Below are 20,896 nucleotides of genomic sequence, written 5' to 3' on the forward strand. Positions count from 1 at the left end.
GGGAGCTCCCAGTGGCTTCCATGAAGACTGGTTTTACTGGTCAGCTCCCAGTGACTTCCATAAAACTGGTTTTACTGGGGAGCTCCCAGTGGCTTCCATAAGACTGGTTTTACTGGGGAGCTCCCAGTGACTTCCATAAGACTGCTTTTACTGGGGGGCTCCCAGTGGCTTCCATAAGACTGGTTTGACTGGGGAGTTCCCAGTGGCTGACAGTAGAATACTGATGTGCTAGGAAGTCAGTCTGAGGAAGGCCTATATGACCAAAACTGTAAACAGTAAAAAACGTTACTGTTCTCGCAGGTTATACAGTGTGCAAGAGTTTTCACATCTTGTATCAAACTGTCGCTTGTGCAAACGAGAGAGGACCGAGTTCTCCTCTGTTGGAGAAGCTTGGCTGCTTGCAAGGCTTTCACTAAGTTCCCCACTTCAGCCAAAGACGAGGCAAGGAGGGACGTTGTGTAGGAAAGTCAACCGAGACATTTAGCTAGATCTCAGACGTTGCCGCAGGGAGCTGTCAAATTTGTTCGCCCTTTTTAATTGTCCGTTAATTTCATAAACGTTTTGTTAACATCCTCTGAGCAGCTTGACGGTATGTTTTATGACTTTGAGAAAGTAACGTTCACATGCTCACGTCCACATTCTGGAGAGAAAACTGGTCAGCCAGTAAACAAGCGACTTCGTCTCCTTCCGCCTTCTTCTTCTTCGTCTTCTTCCGCCTCTTCTTCTCTCGGTTTACTCGCGGATCGCAAGCAACTTTAAGGCGTATACCGCCGCGGGACCCTGCTGGCAGAGGTTCATATGCCACCACGTAACAGTCACTGTGTCACATGACGCCCGTACCGGAAGCGGCTTTGGGGCGATGGTGTCACATGACGCCCGTACCGGAAGCGGCTTTGGGGCGATGGTGTCACATGACGTGCATACCGGACGCAGCCTTGGGTAACGCGGGGACGGTAGCGGTTCTGAAAACAGACCCAAAAAAAGGCAGAATAGTGAGAAAGGAAAGTACAGAATGAGTGACGAGCATTATCTGGAGCTGTGTGAGAACCCGGTCCAGTTTGAACATGCCTCCAGCGTCAACAACGTCTTCTTCGACGAAGCAAACAAGCAGGTAATTTCACATAGACGTCATATTTACCATAACCGTCATATGTAAGTGTTAATTAAACTGTATTATATTCATCAGCGAATCACCCAATGCACGCGTTTACACAGAGTATCTATATAATATCCATCGTGTCAACACTGCTACCTGTGGATACACTAAACTACACTGTGTGTATGAAGTCGTCCCAGCCAGTACCTGCCCACTGCACTCTCAGCTGCTTCATGTTCCCAACATAAAACTAGTTGTATAACAAACTAGTGATATAGCTAAATGACCAAAAAGTGGCATAACTTCATGAGTTAAACTGCGCAGTACATTGAATTGCAATGCGATTTAACGAGAACACGTTTAAAACGACACAATAATACATATACTAGGAAAGACTCGTGAGAAATGTGGTGTGCAGTGTCTGGGTGGAATACTCCCTCGGCTTAGGGTAAGGGGGCTGGGGCAGACCCCATGTGGAGGTGTGTTTATGAATGTTAGTGGTCAGTTGTGAGGTAGACTGCCAGTTTCATCCGTGCAATAAAATTGAAAATACAGAATGAGAGATCAACAAAGAATAAACATTTACAATAGACGGAAGACCTGAAGATAGTTCATGAGAAGCATTATATTTAAGGTGGTTATTCTTGAGCCGTTCATACTGATGGAATGACAGATGGCCAAGTACAATTGCTGCAAAGGTATCTGGGTTGTTGCTCTCAGTGCAGAGACGGAGACATTTTACATAATTTTAACATGTTTAATGATACTTAGGTTGTCACAGAAAGTTGAATCAGTTCATCTGGACACAACGTTTATTGAGAGATAAAAGTTGTGTCCAGATGAACTGATTCAACTTTCTGTGATTTTCTTACCTGGATTATTGAGCAGCATCAAGACGATACAAAAGGTTGGTTAGATAGATACTTTATGGTCCTCATAGAGGAGATTTGTTTTCACCCTTTGTACAGAGCCTCACATACAGTAAATATATGTACACATATACACACACACACACCACATGATATAAACAGAACTGAGGGAGACAACAATACATTAACACAAGGTTGCAGACAATGAAACTCATGCAGTACAATAGGATGCTGCAAGCAAGATGATTGACGGTAGATCTGGGGTCTCCATGTCCATGTTGTTCTCTCTCTGGCTGCAGGTGTTTGCGGTGCGCTCAGGTGGGGCCACAGGTGTGGTGGTTAAGGGCCCGGATGACAAGAGCTCTGTCGCCTTCAGGTAACGCAACCTACACTTCCTGTTTTACACAACCGACCTGCCACTGATTGACTGTAGACATGTATCAGATACAGTGCCTTGCAAAAGTATTCAGCCCCCTTGACAATCAACACTAATTTCTGGATTATAAAAGATACTCACACATCTGTTCCTGAACAGTATTATTTTTGTGAACCCATAAGCTCTAACAGCATGTTCCCAAAGTCAAAACAAGTTATGTTTCACTGACCTTTTATTAATAAATTGAAAACCAACATATAGTGCTTGCATAAGTATTCACCCCCCACATATCAGTACTTTGTAGAGTACCCTTTTGCTGCAGTAACAGCCATGATTCTCTTAAGGTAAGTATCTACAAGCGTTGCACATTCTTCTGGAGTAATTTTTGCCCATTCTTCTTGGCAGAATTTGTACAGGTCTTGCAGGTTGGTGGGATGGCGCCTCTGGACTGTGATTGTCAGTCTGTGTCACAGATTTTCACTTTCAGCCTTTCACTCTCAGTGACGGACGCTATGTTTCAGCCAGCACAGTGATACACCTCTGTTTTTCTGCTATAGAATGGATGACAAAGGAGAAGTGAAGTGCATAAAGTTCTCCATAGGAAACAAGATCCTGGCAGTCCAGAGAACCTCAAAGTCTGTGGTGAGTTTTTCTCAGGTTGTTTTGGTGTTGTGTGGCCCTTTGCATTAGATTGCTGAGCAAACATATTTCCGCACACAAAACCAGTCAGTAACAGACTAAGATAAGAAGTTCTTCAGTTGTAGCACTGAAAGCCATGCAGCCCAGTCTCACATTCTTTTCATCGTGGATTAAATTCATGGGGACTTTTGTTGACATGGGACCAAACTGTTTACTTTTTACTCTCTTTAGGATTTCATCAACTTCATCCCGGACTATCCTCATACAGAGTTCTCCCAGGAGTGTAAGGTATGGTAGATGAACTTAACCCGTATTCTAGGAGTTTCTCATCATTAAAGCTTTTCTCAGGTTTGATTCTCGTCAGCTAAGTCAGGTTGTTAGCGGTTGGGGAAGGAGTCGGCGCTCTTAAAGGATGTGAATGAAAGTAGAAATGTTCTTTTCTTAAGTGGATGTGTTGTTTGCTGTTTATTCTGTTAGATGAAGAATGCCAGCGTCCTCGGCTTCTGTTGGACCAACTGGAACGAGATCGTTTTCATCACTGACCAGGGCATCGAGTTCTACCAGGTACACCAAAGTTTACTGAACACACAAGAAATACCAAACCTGTTCTGGACCGACTGTCTGTGATACCGTGTCGTATCAGTTTGATTTTACTCAACTGTTCTGCGTCTTCCTTTCTGTCTCTCTCTGTCTCTGTCTCTGTCTCTCTCTATGTCTCTCTCTCTCTCTATGTCTCTCTCTCTGTCGCTCTCTCTCTGTTTCTCATCCCAGGTGTTCCCTGACAAGCGCAGTGTGAAGTTATTGAAGAGTCAGAATATTAATGTGAACTGGTACCAGTACTGTCCAGAGACCACTGTCATTCTTCTGTCCACAACTGTACAGGGCAACATACTGCAGCCATTCGCCTTCAGAGTGAGTAGGTGGAAATAGATAGATAGATAGATAGATAGATAGATAGATAGATAGATAGATAGATAGATAGATAGATGGGTTCATAGATAGATAGATAGATAGATAGATAGATAGATGGATAGCAAGATGGAATACATATGCATGAATGAGAGGGAGGACAGTGGAATGGTGAGGATGCATGGAGTAGAGGTGGAGAAGGTGGATGAGTTTAAATACTTGGGGTCAAATGTCCAAAGTAACAGGGAGTGCAGAAGAGAGGTGAAGAAGAGAGTGCAGGCAGGGTGGAGTGGCAGATAAGAGTGTCAGGAGTGATTTGTGACAGAAGGGTACCAGCAAGAGTTAAAGGGAAGGTTTACAAGATGGTAGTGAGACCAGCTATGTTATATGGTTTGGAGACAGTGACACTGATGAAAAGACAGGAGGTGGAGCGGGAGGTGGCAGAGGTGAAGATGATAAGATTTTCACTGGGAGTGATGAAGAAGGACAGGATTAGGAACGAGTATATTAGAGGGACAGCTCAGGTTGGACGGTTTGGAGACAAAGCAAGAGAGACAAGATTGAGATGGTTTGGACATGTGTGGAGGAGAGATGCTGGGTATACTGGGAGAAGGATGCTGAATATGGAGCTGCCAGGGAAGAGGAGACGAGGAAGGCCAAAGAGGAGGTTTATGGATGTGGTGAGGGAGGACATGGAGGTGGCTGGTGTGACAGAGGAAGATGCAGAAGACAGGAAGAGATGGAAACGGATGATCCGCTGTGGCGCCCCCTAACGGGAGCAGCTGAAAGTAGTAGTAGTAATAATAATAATAATAGATAGATGGATTGATTTGTCACAAGTGGATGATAGACAGATAGATGGGTATATAAACTGATTAATGGATAGGGAAAAGATGGATAGGTGGACCAGTAGATGATGGATAGAGGTCATTGATGGATGGATGGATGAGACTGATATGTTTAAAGGTCCATACCCAGGCAAAGATGATATGTTTGTTTCTTTGTTTCTTTGTGTTATGTACCACTTCAGAATGGGACAATGTCCAAGATGTCAAAGTTTGAGATTGAGCTGCCTGTTGTCCCCAAACCTGCCAAGCTCAGCCTGTCAGAGAGGGATATCGCCATGGCTACCATGTAAGTTCTCAGACCACTGACTTTGTGGAAGCTGATAACCCGCTGTCTCTCTGTCCAACAGATTGCTGAAGTTTTAGTGGTGCTCATTTGGCTGACCTTTGCCCCCTGTTCTGTACCTCCCTGCGCTGAATAACCACACCCATCCATCACCAGCAGAACTGTGCTCATCCCTGCAGCACCACCAGATGCCAGTTCTCCAACCGGTTGGGCAGGGCCAGCAGTGGTAGAAATCACAGATCAGTTGAAACAGGGTTTATTAATAGCGTCGTGCATCAGCCACCATCTTTGAATAACAAGCCGACATGTGATGACATCAGAGGGCTAACTGGTTTCTTCCACTGCCATCTTCCACCGGTTCTTTCATCCGTGTAGTTGAGAGAATCTCACTCTGATCACCACACATACTGTGTTCCTTTAAGACGTTTTCACTTTTTATTTATTTATTTATTTATTTTCGTTTTCTCCACAATTGTACCCGGCCAATCACCCCACTCTTCTGAGCTGTCCCGGTCTCTGCTCCACCCCCTCTGCTGATCCAGGAAGGGCTGCAGACTACCACATGCCTCCTCCCATACACGTGGAGTCACCAGCCACTTCTTTTCCCCTGACAGTGAGGAGTTTCACCAGGGGGACGTAGCGTGTGGGAGGATCACGCTAGTCCCCCCAGTTCCCCCTCCCCCCCAAACAGGCGCCCCGACCGACCAGAGGAGGCGCTAGTGCAGCGACCAGGACACATACCCACATCTGGCTTCCCACCCGCAGACACGGCCAATTTTGTCTGTAGGGACGCCCGACCAAGCTGGAGGTAACACAGGGATTTGAACCGGCGGTGCCCATGTTGGTAGGCAACGGAATAGACCGCTACGCCACCCAGACGCCCGAATGCTTTCCCTCTTTCACATTCTTTCTTTCTCTGTCTCTCTAGTTACGGCCAGCTGTATGTGATGTATTTAAAGCATCACTCTAGAACAGCCAACAGCCCCAGTGCTGAGGTGGTGTTGTACCACCTACCCAGGTAAACACACACACACACACACACACACACACACACATATATATATATATATACACATAAACACACACACACACATATATATATACATACACATAAACACATACAGAGAGTGCTAAGGTAGCCTGGTTGTGTGTGTGTGTGTGTGTGTGTGTGTGTGTGAGTGTGTATTTGTGTTTGTGTGTGTGTGTGTGTGTAGGGAAGGAGCCTGTAAGAGGAGTCATGTCCTGAAGCTCAACACCACTGGGAAGTTTGCCTTCAACATTGTGGACAACTTGGTGGTGGTGCATCACCAGAGCTCACAGGTAGGGGGGGCTGTCCCCATCACCACACCCAGGGCCCAAATCCAAACTGTGTCCAACTGTGTGTGTGTGTATGTGTGTTATAGACCTCACTGATCTTTGATATTCGTCTGAGGGAGCCAGAATGTGCCGTCAACACACACCAACCTGTCCTCCCTGCCCGGTCTATACACCCGTACAGGATTCCTCTGACAGGTACACACACACACACACACCTCTGACAGGTACACACACACACACACACACCAACCTGTCCTCCCTGCCCGGTCTATACACCCATACAGGATTCCTCTGACAGGTACACACACACACACACCTCTGACAGGTACACACACACACACACACACACACACCAACCTGTCCTCCCTGCCCGGTCTATACACCCGTACAGGATTCCTCTGACAGGTACACACACACACACACACACACACACACACCAACCTGTCCTCCCTGCCCGGTCTATACACCCGTACAGGATTCCTCTGACAGGTACACACACACACACACCTCTGACAGGTACACACACACACACACACACACACACACACCAACCTGTCCTCCCTGCCCAGTCTATACACCCGTACAGGATTCCTCTGACAGGTACACACACACACACACACCTCTGACAGGTACACACACACACACACACCAACCTGTCCTCCCTGCCCGGTCTATACACCCATACAGGATTCCTCTGACAGGTACACACACACACACACACCTCTGACAGGTACACACACACACACACACCAACCTGTCCTCCCTGCCCGGTCTATACACCCGTACAGGATTCCTCTGACAGGTACACACACACACACACACCTCTGACAGGTACACACACACACACACACCTCTGACAGGTACACACACACACACACACCAACCTGTCCTCCCTGCCCGGTCTATACACCCGTACAGGATTCCTCTGACAGGTACACACACACACACACACACACACACACACCAACCTGTCCTCCCTGCCCGGTCTATACACCCGTACAGGATTCCTCTGACAGGTACACACACACACACACCTCTGACAGGTACACACACACACACACACACACACACACACACACCAACCTGTCCTCCCTGCCCAGTCTATACACCCATACAGGATTCCTCTGACAGGTACACACACACACACACACCTCTGACAGGTACACACACACACACACACCAACCTGTCCTCCCTGCCCGGTCTATACACCCATACAGGATTCCTCTGACAGGTACACACACACACACACACCTCTGACAGGTACACACACACACACACACACACACACACACACACACACACACACCAACCTGTCCTCCCTGCCCAGTCTATACACCCATACAGGATTCCTCTGACAGGTACACACACACACACACCTCTGACAGGTACACACACACACACACACACACACACCTCTGACAGGTACACACACACACACACACCAACCTGTCCTCCCTGCCCGGTCTATACACCCATACAGGATTCCTCTGACAGGTACACACACACACACACCTCTGACAGGCACACACACACACACACACACACACACCTCTGACAGGTACACACACACACCAACCTGTCCTCCCTGCCCGGTCTATACACCCGTACAGGATTCCTCTGACAGGTACACACACACACACACCTCTGACAGGTACACACACACACACACACACCAACCTGTCCTCCCTGCCCGGTCTATACACCCGTACAGGATTCCTCTGACAGGTACACACACACACACACACACCTCTGACAGGTACATACACACACACACACACCTCTGACAGGTACACACACACACACACACACCTCTGACAGGTACACACACACACACACACACCTCTGACAGGTACACACACACACACACACCTCTGACAGGTACACACACACACACACACACCAACCTGTCCTCCCTGCCCAGTCTATACACCCGTACAGGATTCCTCTGACAGGTACACACACACACACACCTCTGACAGGTACACACACACACACACACACACACACCTCTGACAGGTACTCACACACACACACACCAACCTGTCCTCCCTGCCCGGTCTATACACCCATACAGGATTCCTCTGACAGGTACACACACACACACACCTCTGACAGGCACACACACACACACACACACACACACCTCTGACAGGTACACACACACACCAACCTGTCCTCCCTGCCCGGTCTATACACCCGTACAGGATTCCTCTGACAGGTACACACACACACACACCTCTGACAGGTACACACACACACACACACACACCAACCTGTCCTCCCTGCCCGGTCTATACACCCGTACAGGATTCCTCTGACAGGTACACACACACACACACACACCTCTGACAGGTACATACACACACACACACACCTCTGACAGGTACACACACACACACACACACACCTCTGACAGGTACACACACACACACACACACCTCTGACAGGTACACACACACACACACACCTCTGACAGGTACACACACACACACACACACCAACCTGTCCTCCCTGCCCAGTCTATACACCCGTACAGGATTCCTCTGACAGGTACACACACACACACACCTCTGACAGGTACACACACACACACACACACACCTCTGACAGGTACACACACACACACACACCTCTGACAGGTGCACACACACACACACACACACACACAGCTACACGTCTGACAGTCCTGCTGTCTCTTGTGCTTTTTCTCTTAATGAACTTTTTCTCTTTTGTTGTCTTTTGCTCTTTTGCCTTTTCCCTCCTTTCTCTCTTTCTGTGTGTCTGTCTCTCTGTCTCTCTCTCTGTCTGTCTGTCTCTGTCTCTGTAGGTCCAGCGGTGGTTCCCACCCAGTCTCCGGTGCCATGTCAGCTCTGTATCTTTCTCTTCCAGAACCTTCCACTTCAGAACTAGTTCCATAATATTTGCCAGTCTCATTTCCTCTTCTGGTTGCCAGTTTGGTCCAGTTACCTGGTCTCCAAAGTGGTTTCTCCAGTCTGTTCTCTGAGGTCGGTCTGCTGACAGGACGGCATGTCGCGCCATGTGCTTGTGGTGGGAAATGTTTTAGGCGAGAGGTAAATTCCCAGGAGGAAGTGGTTAACTGTGAGGTTGGCGGTAGCTGTGGAGTGTGTTGTCATGGTGATGACCTTAACTGACGCTGTAGACTCTTCCTCCTGGAGTGTGTTCCAGCCGGACATCATCATCAGTGCCAGCGAAGGTACAGGACGCAGCACAAACACAAGTACACAAATACACACACACTGAAGCTGGGAAGGGTTAACACTGTTCATGTTGCTCTCTCTCTCTCTCTCTCTCTCTCTCTCTGCCCCTCTCTGTCTGTCTCTCTGTCTGTCTCTCGCTCTCTGTCTGTCTGTCTGTCTGTCTGTCTGTCTGTCTGTCTGTCTGTCTGTCTGTCTGTCTGTCTCTCTCTGTCTCTCTCTGTCTGTCTCTCTGTCTCTCTCTCTCTCTCTCTCTCGTGCTCTCTCTCTCTATATATATATATATTCAGGGTATTTGTGGTACCTGCAGGTGAAGTTGCCTCCCACAGTCAACCTACTGAAGGACAAAGGCAAACTGATGGACTTCCTTTTACGGCGGCGGGACTGCAAGATGGTCATCCTGTCTGTCTGCTCACAGAGTATGTCTGTCTACCTGTTTGTTAATCCACTAGTCTGCTTATCTGTCTCTCTGTCCGTCTTTCTGTCTGTCATTCTCTAGCATTTTGGTTGTTAGTGTGTGTGTGTGTGTGTGTGTGTGTGTGTATGTGTGTGTGTGTCTTTCGTATCTGTCTTTCGTATCTTGTCTCCATGCAGAGTATATCTGCTTGTGTCTTGTCTGTTTGCCTGAGATGTTGGTAAATTCAGAAGTTCCTCCTGTTGCTCCTCTCTCCTCCTGTCTGTGTCTCAGTCCTGGAGGTGGGGCAGAAGTTCCTCCTGTTGCTCCTCTCTCCTCCTGTCTGTGTCTCAGTCCTGGAGGTGGGGCAGAAGTACCTCCTGTTGCTCCTCTCTCCTCCTGTCTGTGTCTCAGTCCTGGAGGTGGGGCAGAAGTGTCTCATGTTGCTTCTCTCTCTCCTCCTCTCTATGTCTCAGTCCTGGAGGTGGGGCAGAAGTCCCTCATGTTGCTTCTCTCTCTCCCTCCTCTCTGTCTCAGTCCTGGAGGTGGGGCAGAGGTCTCTCATGTTGCTTCTCTCTCTCCTCCTCTCTGTGTCTCAGTCCTGGAGGTGGGGCAGAAGTGTCTCATGTTGCTTCTCTTTCTCCTCCTCTCTGTGTCTCAGTCCTGGAGGTGGGGCAGAAGTGTCTCATGTTGCTTCTCTTTCTCCTCTCTGTGTCTCAGTCCTGGAGGTGGGGCAGAAGTCCCTCATGTTGCTTCTCTCTCTCCTCCTCTCTGTGTCTCAGTCCTGGAGGTGGGGCAGAAGTCCCTCATGTTGCTTCTCTCTCTCCTCCTCTCTGTGTCTCAGTCCTGGAGGTGGGGCAGAAGCGTGTCATGTTGCTTCTCTCTCTCCTCTCTGTGTCTCAGTCCTGGAGGTGGGGCAGAAGCGTCTCATGTTGCTTCTCTCTCTCCTCTCTGTGTCTCAGTCCTGGAGGTGGGGCAGAAGTGTGTCATGTTGCTTCTCTCTCTCCTCTCTGTGTCTCAGTCCTGGAGGTGGGGCAGAAGCGTCTCATGTTGCTTCTCTCTCTCCTCTCTGTGTCTCAGTCCTGGAGGTGGGGCAGAAGTGTGTCATGTTGCTTCTCTCTCTCCTCTCTGTGTCTTAGTCCTGGAGGTGGAGCAGAAGTGTCTCATGTTGCTTCTCTTTCTCCTCCTCTCTGTCTCAGTCCTGGAGGTGGGGCAGAAGTGTGTCATGTTGCTTCTCTCTCTCTCCTCTCTGTGTCTCAGTCCTGGAGGTGGGGCAGAAGTGTCTCATGTTGCTTCTCTCTCTCCTCTCTGTGTCTTAGTCCTGGAGGTGGGGCAGAAGTGTCTCATGTTGCTTCTCTCTCTCCTCTCTGTGTCTCAGTCCTGGAGGTGGGGCAGAAGTGTCTCATGTTGCTTCTCTCTCTCCTCCTCTCTGTGTCTCAGTCCTGGAGATGGGGCAGAAGTGTCTCATGTTGCTTCTCTCTCTCCTCTCTGTGTCTCAGTCCTGGAAGCGGGGCAGAAGGGCAGTCTTCCTGTTGTGGCCACGGTCTTTGACAAACTCAACCAGGTTTATAAGGAGTATCTGGAGGCAGAGCAGGCCTACGCTGTGGTGAGTGCACCTGTAGCGGCAGTAAAGTTCAGTAAAGTTCAACATGGGAGGTCATGACACGCTTCGCACCCCCCCCCTCCCCCTGCTGGACCTGCACACCCACACCGAGGGAGATTTTACTTTGTCTGTTCGTTTGATTTTTGCAGATCTATGAACAAACCTCCCACTTTTTGTCTTCCTTGTTACTGATTTGTCAACCCAGTGTCGACACAAATCATAAAAAACCAACACTTGCACATGCAGTCTGGATTTGCTCATCAGTGCTTCATCAGTCACATGGTGTGTTTACATGCAAGTTAAAAACTCACTTTTGATCAGATTAAAGCAATAATGTGATTATTGCCACTGCCGTGTGAACACCTTAACCACACTATGTGGATCATATTAAGCCCTTGTGTTGTCCACACATTGTGTACACTGCCCTCGTCTTAAGGGTAATTTATGACCCGCCTTCATGAAACCTCTAAATTAAAGCAACTTAATTTAATTTCAAACCCCAAATCTATCTTGCATGAAGGAACAACCTGTCATTCATCACAAACTGTGTGACTATCTGGGTTTTCCCTCTTCACGGTGCAGAAAGACTGCATTTAATCAGTAGACACCACTCATGACATGACCCAGACATGTCTTACATGGCCAAACATGACCCAGACATGTCTTAGGGTCACAGATACACATGACCCTAAGATCATCTTAGTACCCTAGTAGTGTACAGCGTTCATGGAAATATGAACACAAACCACGTTTCAGTGTTTCTAATGTTGGGGTCACTCTAGGAAAAGTCATCACATTTCAGGTTGAAAAAACATCATTTCCAGTCTTTTCACTGCTGTTACACACTGTTGTGGGTCATTTTGACCCGCAAGACAACAGAAGGGTTGCGGTCCAAATGGACAAAAGCATGATGTGATGAACACAGCTAGATTTTATATCCATCATTTTGGTTTCATGTGATTTGTGTTCCCTTAATCAGCGTCCTTTCAGAGAACAGGTTGTGTTACTGGCGTCTGACCCGGGAGTGACAAATAACAACATGGCGGCGATGGTAAACACACACGTTTCTGCCCGTCATGTGTGATGTGTTGCTTCACAGCGAAGGTTTGACACCACCTGTTTAGTAGGTGGAGGTGGATCGGTCCCACAGAGCAGAACAAACACTAATTTCCTGGTAGAAAATGCAACTTTCTGACATTCTGGAGACCAACACTCACAGGAGAAACATGGTGGTAGAGAACAAACATTTCCATTAGTGAAAATATTGAACAAATTCAAAATGAAACTGATCGTGAATCAGTAACCATGGCAACTTAGTTGTATACATCATATTTGTGAAATGGAAAACATCATCCATTCAATGTACTTGTGATAACTGATCATAAGTCCGTCAGTGCTGACGGGTGAGGAGAGTGGACCACGCTCCAGCTGCATCATGCCATATCTCTGAGAACTTGAATAAGAGCATAAAAAATGGTTTTCATGATAGCGATAGGTGCTAAAATACAAAGTGAAACATTATCCAACGTTGAAGTAGGTTCAGTTAAATGTCTGACATGGACTGACATCCATCCATCCATTATCCAAGCTGCTTATCTGAATCCGGGTTGCGGGATGCTGCAGCCATCCCAGCAGTCACTGGGCGGCAGGCGGGGAGACACCCTGGACAGGCCGCCAGGTATGATGCTACCGATGGATGATCTTCTGTGTCCACCTGCTGCATGAGGACACAGTCCAGCACACTGGGACAGGGTTCTGCCAAAACCTGTCCAGCACACTGGGACAGGGTTCTGCCAAAACCTGCCCCCGCTGAAAATTAGGACCTGCACGTGAACGCTCTCAGGATCACAAATTAATTTGCAGATTAGCTTAGCTGACTATGCTAGCTAACGTCACTCCGTGGTATATTCATTTTGTGTATGTGCAACATAATGCGTCTTTGTTACGTAAGTTAGAGACTCTCAAAACCAGTTGGAGACACACTGAATGTGTGTGTTGGATTTAATGTTTTGATTTTGATGTACTTTAATGATGGCAGCCCTGTGATGGCCTGGTGGCCTGTCCAGGGTGTCTCCCCGCTTGCCGCCCAATGACTGCTGGGATAGGCTCCAGCACCCCCGCCACCCCCACAGCAGGATAAGCCGTTTGGATAATGGATGGACGGATTTTCACAAAATCGCTTTTTTTTCCCCCTTTTTCTCCTCAATTGTACTTGGCTAATTAGCCCACTCTTCCGAGCCGTCCCGGTCTCTGCTCCACCCCTCTGCTGATCCGGGGAGGGCTGCAGACTACCACATGCCTCCTCCCATACATGTGGAGTCACCAGCCGCTTCTTTTCACCTGACAGTGAGGAGTTTCACCAGGGGGACGTAGCGCGTGGGAGGATCACGCTATTCCCCCCCCCCCCAAGCAGGCACCCTGATCAACCAGAGGAGGCGCTAATGCAGCAACCAGGACACATACCCACATCTGGCTTCCCATCCGCAGACTCGACCAATTGTGTTTGTAGAGACGCCCGACCAAGCCAGAGGTAACACGGGGATTCGAACTGGCGATCCCCGTGTTGGTAGGCACCGGAATAGACCGCTACGCTACCCGGACGCTCTACGAAATCGCCGTTTAAAACAATAACAACCAACAGGCCAAGTGACACAGTCTGTAAGCCAGTGTGCCGTGGCTCTGCTCCGTCTGATGGTGTGTGGAAACCGAGGTGCCGTAGCTGAGCCGAATACAAGTCCAGGGAAGAACCACGAGAGGCTTGATGATTCAATGAGACCCGTTTTCAGCCACCTGCGGGACCACCACAGTGTGTGTAGCAGGAACCCGCTGAAGGTGGACAAGTTTGTGTAGTTTGTGTAGTTGTGGTAGATGGTTGCTGCGGGTGTGAGGTTGACGTACAGCTTGTCTCCTCCTCATGTCAGTCCGACAGTACTTACCTGTGTGTGTGTGTGTGTGTGTGTGTGTGTGTGTGTGTGTGTGTGTGTGTGCGCGCTCTCAACTTTTTCACAAGGCCATGGAGTCGGGTCCAAGTCGAAGCAACCTGGCTCAGAAGCGACCCGTCAGAACTCAGGCTGTCGTCGACCAGTCAGATATGTACACACACGTCCTGTCGTCGTTCACTGAGAAGAAGGTATGTGAGCGTTCATCTTCCATGTGTGATGAGCGTCAACTTCTCTTCCTTCTTGTGTTGTAATCTCAGTGATGTTAACGAGCCATCCAGGCGTTTGACAACAAGTCTCACAATGAAGATGTCTAAAAACACTTTCTAGTTCAACTGTGTTTATCTTTATCAAAGGTCTGGACACGTCAGACTTCTGCACTTTTACTGCCCCAAGTATTTGTCAGATGAAACGATGGAACACATTTCGATGTAATATTAAGATGTGTGTGGAACGGAGACGGTCATCCTGCTCCAACTGAGACAGCACAGTCAAATGTGGAAACTTCACAATAAACTCCAGAATGCAGACAAATTGTATTTTCAGCATAGTGCGATATTTTATTCATGTGTAGTAATTGCTAAATTAGGTCTTGGAAAATTCTTTATACATCTTTTGATTATGTGTAAATAATCCAGAGAAACTAACAAGTTTTGGTGACGAGTGTGATGTTCTGATGAAAATTGTTTCATATCCTGCAAGTCTCATCGGCTGTGTGTGTGTGTGTGTTTGTTTGTGTGTGTGTGTGTGTGTGCAGGATGTGTCCCATAAGTTCATCATCGCAGTGCTGATGGAGTATATCCGCTCTCTGAACCAGTTCCAGATCACAGTCCAGGTACCAGGAACTACGTCCAAGAATTTAGATCCAACTATGATGTTCAGTCCTGATGAAAACAGACAGTTATCATCTATACTACTGCTACTACCGCTACCACTACTACTACTACTGCTACCATTACTACTATTACCATTACTGATGATGATGATGATGATGATAATTGTAAAGTTCTGGCTGTTGATCTCCTCTCCAGCATTACCTGTATGAGCTGGTCATTAAAACGCTGGTGCAACACAACCTCTTCTACATGCTGCACCAGTTCCTACAGTACCATGTGCTCAGTGACTCCAAACCACTGGTAAGTTCACTAAGACCAGTCCTAAACCAGCCCTAAACCAGTCCTAAACCATTACTAAACCAGACCTAAACAGCCCTAAACCAGCCCTAAACAGTCCTAAACCAGTCCTAAACCATTACTAAACCAGACCTAAACCATTACTAAACCGGTCCTAAACAGTACTAAACCATTACTAAACCAGTCCTAAACAGTACTAAACCAGTCCTAAACCATTCAACACAGTCTACATACAGAGACAGTACACTATTACTACTACTACTACTATATATCTGTATTACTACTGCTACTTATATGTGTATGTCTATAGAGCAGCTAAGACTAGTTTTATTCCAGAATGTTCTGAACTTCTTTCCTTCATTATGGGACATAATACCACAGAGTTGTTATCCTTGCCGATGTTAATATACATGTGTGCTGCCCTTCCACGTGGTGTTTTACCACTGATTTTATGAACCTGTCCAAGTCTTCTCATCTTCAACCATCTGTTGAGGAGCCAACTCATAATAACAACTCATAATAGTAACTCAAAATAACTCATAGTAACCCATAATAACTCATAGTAACTCATAATAACTCATAATAAGGGACAGCCTCTTCATCTGGTTATGATGTTATAATGTTCCTCTTAATAATATTGAACTGCTAGATTTTTATGCTTCTGATCACTGACCACAAAGCCATCTATATATATTACACACACACACACACACACCCACACACACACACACACACACACACACATATATATATATATATATATATATATATATATATACATACATACATACATACATACAGTTGCAATCAAACTTATTCAACCCCCACTGCAAATTAGGTTTATTGGCAACATTTACAAACTGCCAGCTGTTTGCAATAAACAAATCAAACAAGAACAGTTTAAATAGCTCAACACAACTAATATTAAAAGTGGCTTCTCCAAATTCAACACAAAATGCCACTTTTAATGACTACTGCAGTCTCAAAATTATTCACCCCCTTCATGACAAGTGTCTTTAGTACTTAGTAGAGCACCCTTTTGCTGTTATGACCTGCTGTAAACGTGATGCTGCAAACAGACACCAGCTTCTGGCAGCGTTCCTGAGGAATCTTAGCCCATTCCTCATGGGCAATGGCATCCAGTTCACTAATCTTCTTGGGTTTGCATGCTGCAACCACCTTCTTCAAATACCACCAGAGATTTTCTGTGGGGTTCAAGTCAGGCGACTGTGACGGCCACTCTAGAATCTTCCAGGACTTCTTCTGAAACCAAGTCTTGGTGGACTTTGAAGTATGCTTGGGATCGCCGTCCTGTTGGAAGGTCCAATGACGCCCAAGCTTCCTCACAGGCGACATGATGTTTTCTCCTGGGATTTCCTGATACTTGATTGAATCCATCTTGCCCTCCACACGCTGCAGGTTTCCAGTGCCAGAGGAAGCAGAGCATCACTGAGCCACCGCCATGCTTCACTGTAGGCAGGGTGTTCTTTTCAGCGTATGCTTCATTCTTCCTCCTCCAGACATACCGCTGATCCATAGGCCTGAAAAATTCCAGTTTTGTTTCATCGTTCCACGGAACAGAATCCCAAAACCTCTTTGGCTTATTTATATGGTTTTGAGAATATTGGAGCCGACTTTTCTTGTGCTTTTGGGTCAGTAGTGGTGTAGGTCTTGGAGTTCAGGCATGGAGCCCTTCAGCGTTAAGTATGCGCCTTACTGTGCAAACTGCAACCTCAGTGCCTGCTGCCACCAAGTCTTGCTGCAGGTCTTTTGCAGTCACTCGAGGGTTTTTGACCACCTGCCTCCTCAGGAATCTGGTGGCAGCCGTTGATAGTTTCCTCTTTCTGCCACATCCAGGTAGTGTAGCCACTGTTCCTTTAACTTTGAACTGGCGAACTATGCTTCCAACTGTATCTCTAGGAACAGTCAGGGCCGTTGCTGTCTTTTGTATCCTTTTCCTTGTTTGTGCAAGGCAACGATGTCTTCTTTTAACTTTTTGGACAATTCTCGTGACTTAGCCATATTTCTAACATGCAATCAAACGTCACCGTCAACAAACCCCTCGCCAGTCCGGGTATTTGATGTGTTCTATCTCAAGCACACCTGATGCAACTAATGAAGCCCTTGATTAGTTGCATCAGATGTGCTTGAGACAACACCGGATTTGCAAATGTGTGCTCTTATGAGGGATTCTATTCAGGGGGTTGAATCATTTTGAGACTGCAGTAGTCATTAAAAGTAACATTTTGTGTTGAATTTGGATAAAACCCTTGTAATATTAGTTTTATTGAACTATTTAAACTGTTATTGTGTAATTTGCTTATGCAAACAGCTGAAAAATTGTACATTTTGCTAATAAACCTAATATGCAATGGGGATTGAATAATTTTGATTGCAACTGTGTATATATATATATATATATATATATATATATAGTTTGACAGCTGATGATTGCTTATGGCATGAAACTGGCGTGTACTGTCTCATAAAGAATTTACTTGATTCACTGGATTATTTTGCTCCTTATTTGTTGAGCACCTTCTCTACCGTTGAGTGTTTCTTTTAACAAAGTTATACATATACATACATATATATATATATATATATATATATATATATATATATATATATATATGTGTGTGTGTGTGTGTGTGTGTGTGTGTAATATATATAGACAGTAGACTATGCAAACACAAGCTCATTTACAGATAGTCAACATTGCAAAACTTTTCTCTTTGAAATAAACTGTTTTTGACAGGTATGTGTACAAATATTTTTGCTATATGGAGGAAATAAATTGTAAAATTGTAAATTGACAGTTTTTTTCATGGTTTTGATTCACTCTATCATTTGATTGTTTATTTTTTCTCAGGCCTGTTTACTTTTGTCTCTGGAGAGCACCTACCCCCCCGCTCATCAGCTGTCACTCGACATGTTAAAGGTAACACACACACACACACACACACACACACACACACACACACACACACACAGTCACACTTTGATGAATGAATGGCTGCCACGAGGCTTACCTCGGTTCCTGCTCTGCTGCTGTGTCTTGCACTTTTGTCTGTAGTTTATGTCAGTAAAGCATCGTGTCTGTGGAAATACAACTGTAAGGAGTTGTTGTACATCAGGAGGACTGCATCTGGCGATTTGGGACTATCTGCCAATACTTCTGCCAACTTCCTGGTTGTAAACAACACCGGATCACCACCCTGGGGAAATACATCTAACACAGGTAGACGGAAAACTGGGGTGCTCTCCAGGTTCAGGAGACAGCCCTATTGGCCCCCACTACCTGCACTGATCTTATCCAACGTGCGATCCCTCAAAAATAAAATTGATGAACTTTTGTCTTTAAAACAAACCAACAGAGACTATGGAGACTGCTTAGCCTTCTGCTTCACTGAGACATGGCTGGATCAATCGGTCCCTGATGAAGCGGTAACACCCCCTTCGTAAGGAAATGACAGATTACAAAAAAATGCCCCTGCACCCCTCCAGATAATGACAATAACTTCCCTGATGGATTAAATGTGTTTCATGCAAGGTTTGAAAAACCTATTCCACCAGCCATCCCCCCTACTCCCACTCCAATGCCACCCTTCTGCATCCAGAAGGATGAGGTGAGAGCTACATTCAAGAAGCTGAACATTAGGAAAGCAGCAGGGCCAGATGGCATCAGTCCTGCTTTGTTGAGCCACTGTGCAGCACAATTGGCCCCAATATTTTCCACCATATTTAACCACTCTCAAAGCCAATGTACAGTCCCACAGTGCCTCAAACTCTACCATCATCCCTATGCCAAAGTGCTCAAAGATCTCCTGCCTCAATGACTTCAAACCAGTTGCCCTAACATCTGTGGCCATGAAAGCATTTGAGTGCATCATTCTGTCATACTTGAGATCTTGTACCTCCCCAATAATGGACCCATATCAATTTGCCTTTCAAGCTAACTGGTCTGTTGAGGATCCAGTTAGCATAGCCCTCCACCATGTCCTGCAACACCTGGAATCACCAAACACCTACACATGCATCCTGTTCTTAGACTTTAGTTCTGCCTTCAACTCCATCAGCCCACTCAAACTCTTTACCGTACTCTTGGATATGAACATTGATCCAGCCAGATGCCACTGGATTAAGTTTTTCCTGTGCAACAGGCCACAGAGGGTGAAGGTTAATAACCTAACCTCACTCCCTCTTACCCTCAGTACTGGTGCTCCTCAGGGCTGTGTTCTCTCCCCCCTGGCTCTTCTCACTTTATACCACCCACTTTACTGTGAAAATGATAACGTACGCAGATGACACAACCATTGTAGGCCTCATCTCCAACAACGATGAAACCCAGTACTGCACTGCAGGAGACCAAGCTGTCACCTGGTACGCAAACCACGACCTTCTGCTTAATACAGCCAAAACCCAAGAACTCATTATTGACTTCCAATGCATGCCAAATCCTAAAACACCCATACAAATGAACGGAGACCCCATCACCACCACCGACTCTTTTAAATTCCTTGGAACATCCATCAGCAAGGACCTGAAGTGGAAAATTAACACTGAACACGTCACTGCAAAAGCTCAACAACGACTTTACTTTCTTAGGCAGCTGAAAAAATACCGGATCAAACATCAACTGCTCGTTCTGTTTTACTCAGCCATTATCCAGTCCATCATAACATCATCTTCTATTACAGTATTACAGTGTTACAGGATTACAGTATTACAGTGTTACAGGATTACAGTACTACAGTATTACAGTATTATAGTATTGCAGTATGGTACAGCGGCACGGACAGTCAAACACAGAAAAAACTGCAGCAGATTGTCAACAAGGCATCCAAATCGTAGGCAACCCACTCCCCTCACTTGAATCTCTACATACTCACCGGACTGTACAGCGAGCAAAGATCATCTCCAACCCTTCACATCCTGCTCATCACCTCTTCCAGCTCCTTCCCTCAGGGAGGCGCTACAGGCCACTGTCCACTAAGACTAAACGCTTCACAACCAGTTTTTCCCCCTAGCTATCAGGACTCTGAATTCCTCCCTACAGCCCCCTCCTCACACACCACTGACATGCATACCACCATGCACCTAACTGCTGTGCGTAATATGTTTCTGTTATTGTGTAACTGTATTGTTCGTGATTATATGTGGAGTGTGTGCTGTTGTCCATGTATATATTGTGCTGCAGAGTTTAACTTGTACTGAAAACAAAACCCACCGGCCGTGGTCATGTGGCTAAAAAACAATCTAATCTAATCTAAT

General features: G+C 46.4%; 1 protein-coding gene across 1 annotated transcript in view; it reads left to right on the forward strand.

The window, feature by feature from the left end:
• Nucleotides 1-910: 910 nt before the first annotated feature.
• rmc1 (regulator of MON1-CCZ1) overlaps nt 911-20,896 on the forward strand; it is a 29,754-nt gene continuing 9,768 nt past the window's right edge. Inside the window, exons 1-18 of the mRNA XM_056299478.1 lie at nt 911-1,111; nt 2,265-2,341; nt 2,899-2,983; nt 3,212-3,268; nt 3,458-3,544; nt 3,752-3,892; nt 4,920-5,023; nt 5,949-6,038; nt 6,235-6,340; nt 6,424-6,532; nt 9,166-9,210; nt 9,499-9,552; nt 9,844-9,972; nt 11,447-11,553; nt 14,561-14,680; nt 15,247-15,324; nt 15,521-15,625; nt 18,495-18,563. Of these exons, the coding sequence (XP_056155453.1) occupies nt 1,013-1,111; nt 2,265-2,341; nt 2,899-2,983; nt 3,212-3,268; nt 3,458-3,544; nt 3,752-3,892; nt 4,920-5,023; nt 5,949-6,038; nt 6,235-6,340; nt 6,424-6,532; nt 9,166-9,210; nt 9,499-9,552; nt 9,844-9,972; nt 11,447-11,553; nt 14,561-14,680; nt 15,247-15,324; nt 15,521-15,625; nt 18,495-18,563 (1,662 nt within the window). The 5' untranslated portion in view covers nt 911-1,012. The remainder of the gene's footprint in view (nt 1,112-2,264; nt 2,342-2,898; nt 2,984-3,211; nt 3,269-3,457; nt 3,545-3,751; nt 3,893-4,919; nt 5,024-5,948; nt 6,039-6,234; nt 6,341-6,423; nt 6,533-9,165; nt 9,211-9,498; nt 9,553-9,843; nt 9,973-11,446; nt 11,554-14,560; nt 14,681-15,246; nt 15,325-15,520; nt 15,626-18,494; nt 18,564-20,896) is intronic.

Source organism: Lampris incognitus, chromosome 19 (genome assembly GCF_029633865.1).
Source record: "Lampris incognitus isolate fLamInc1 chromosome 19, fLamInc1.hap2, whole genome shotgun sequence".
NCBI classification, from domain to species: domain Eukaryota; kingdom Metazoa; phylum Chordata; class Actinopteri; order Lampriformes; family Lampridae; genus Lampris; species Lampris incognitus.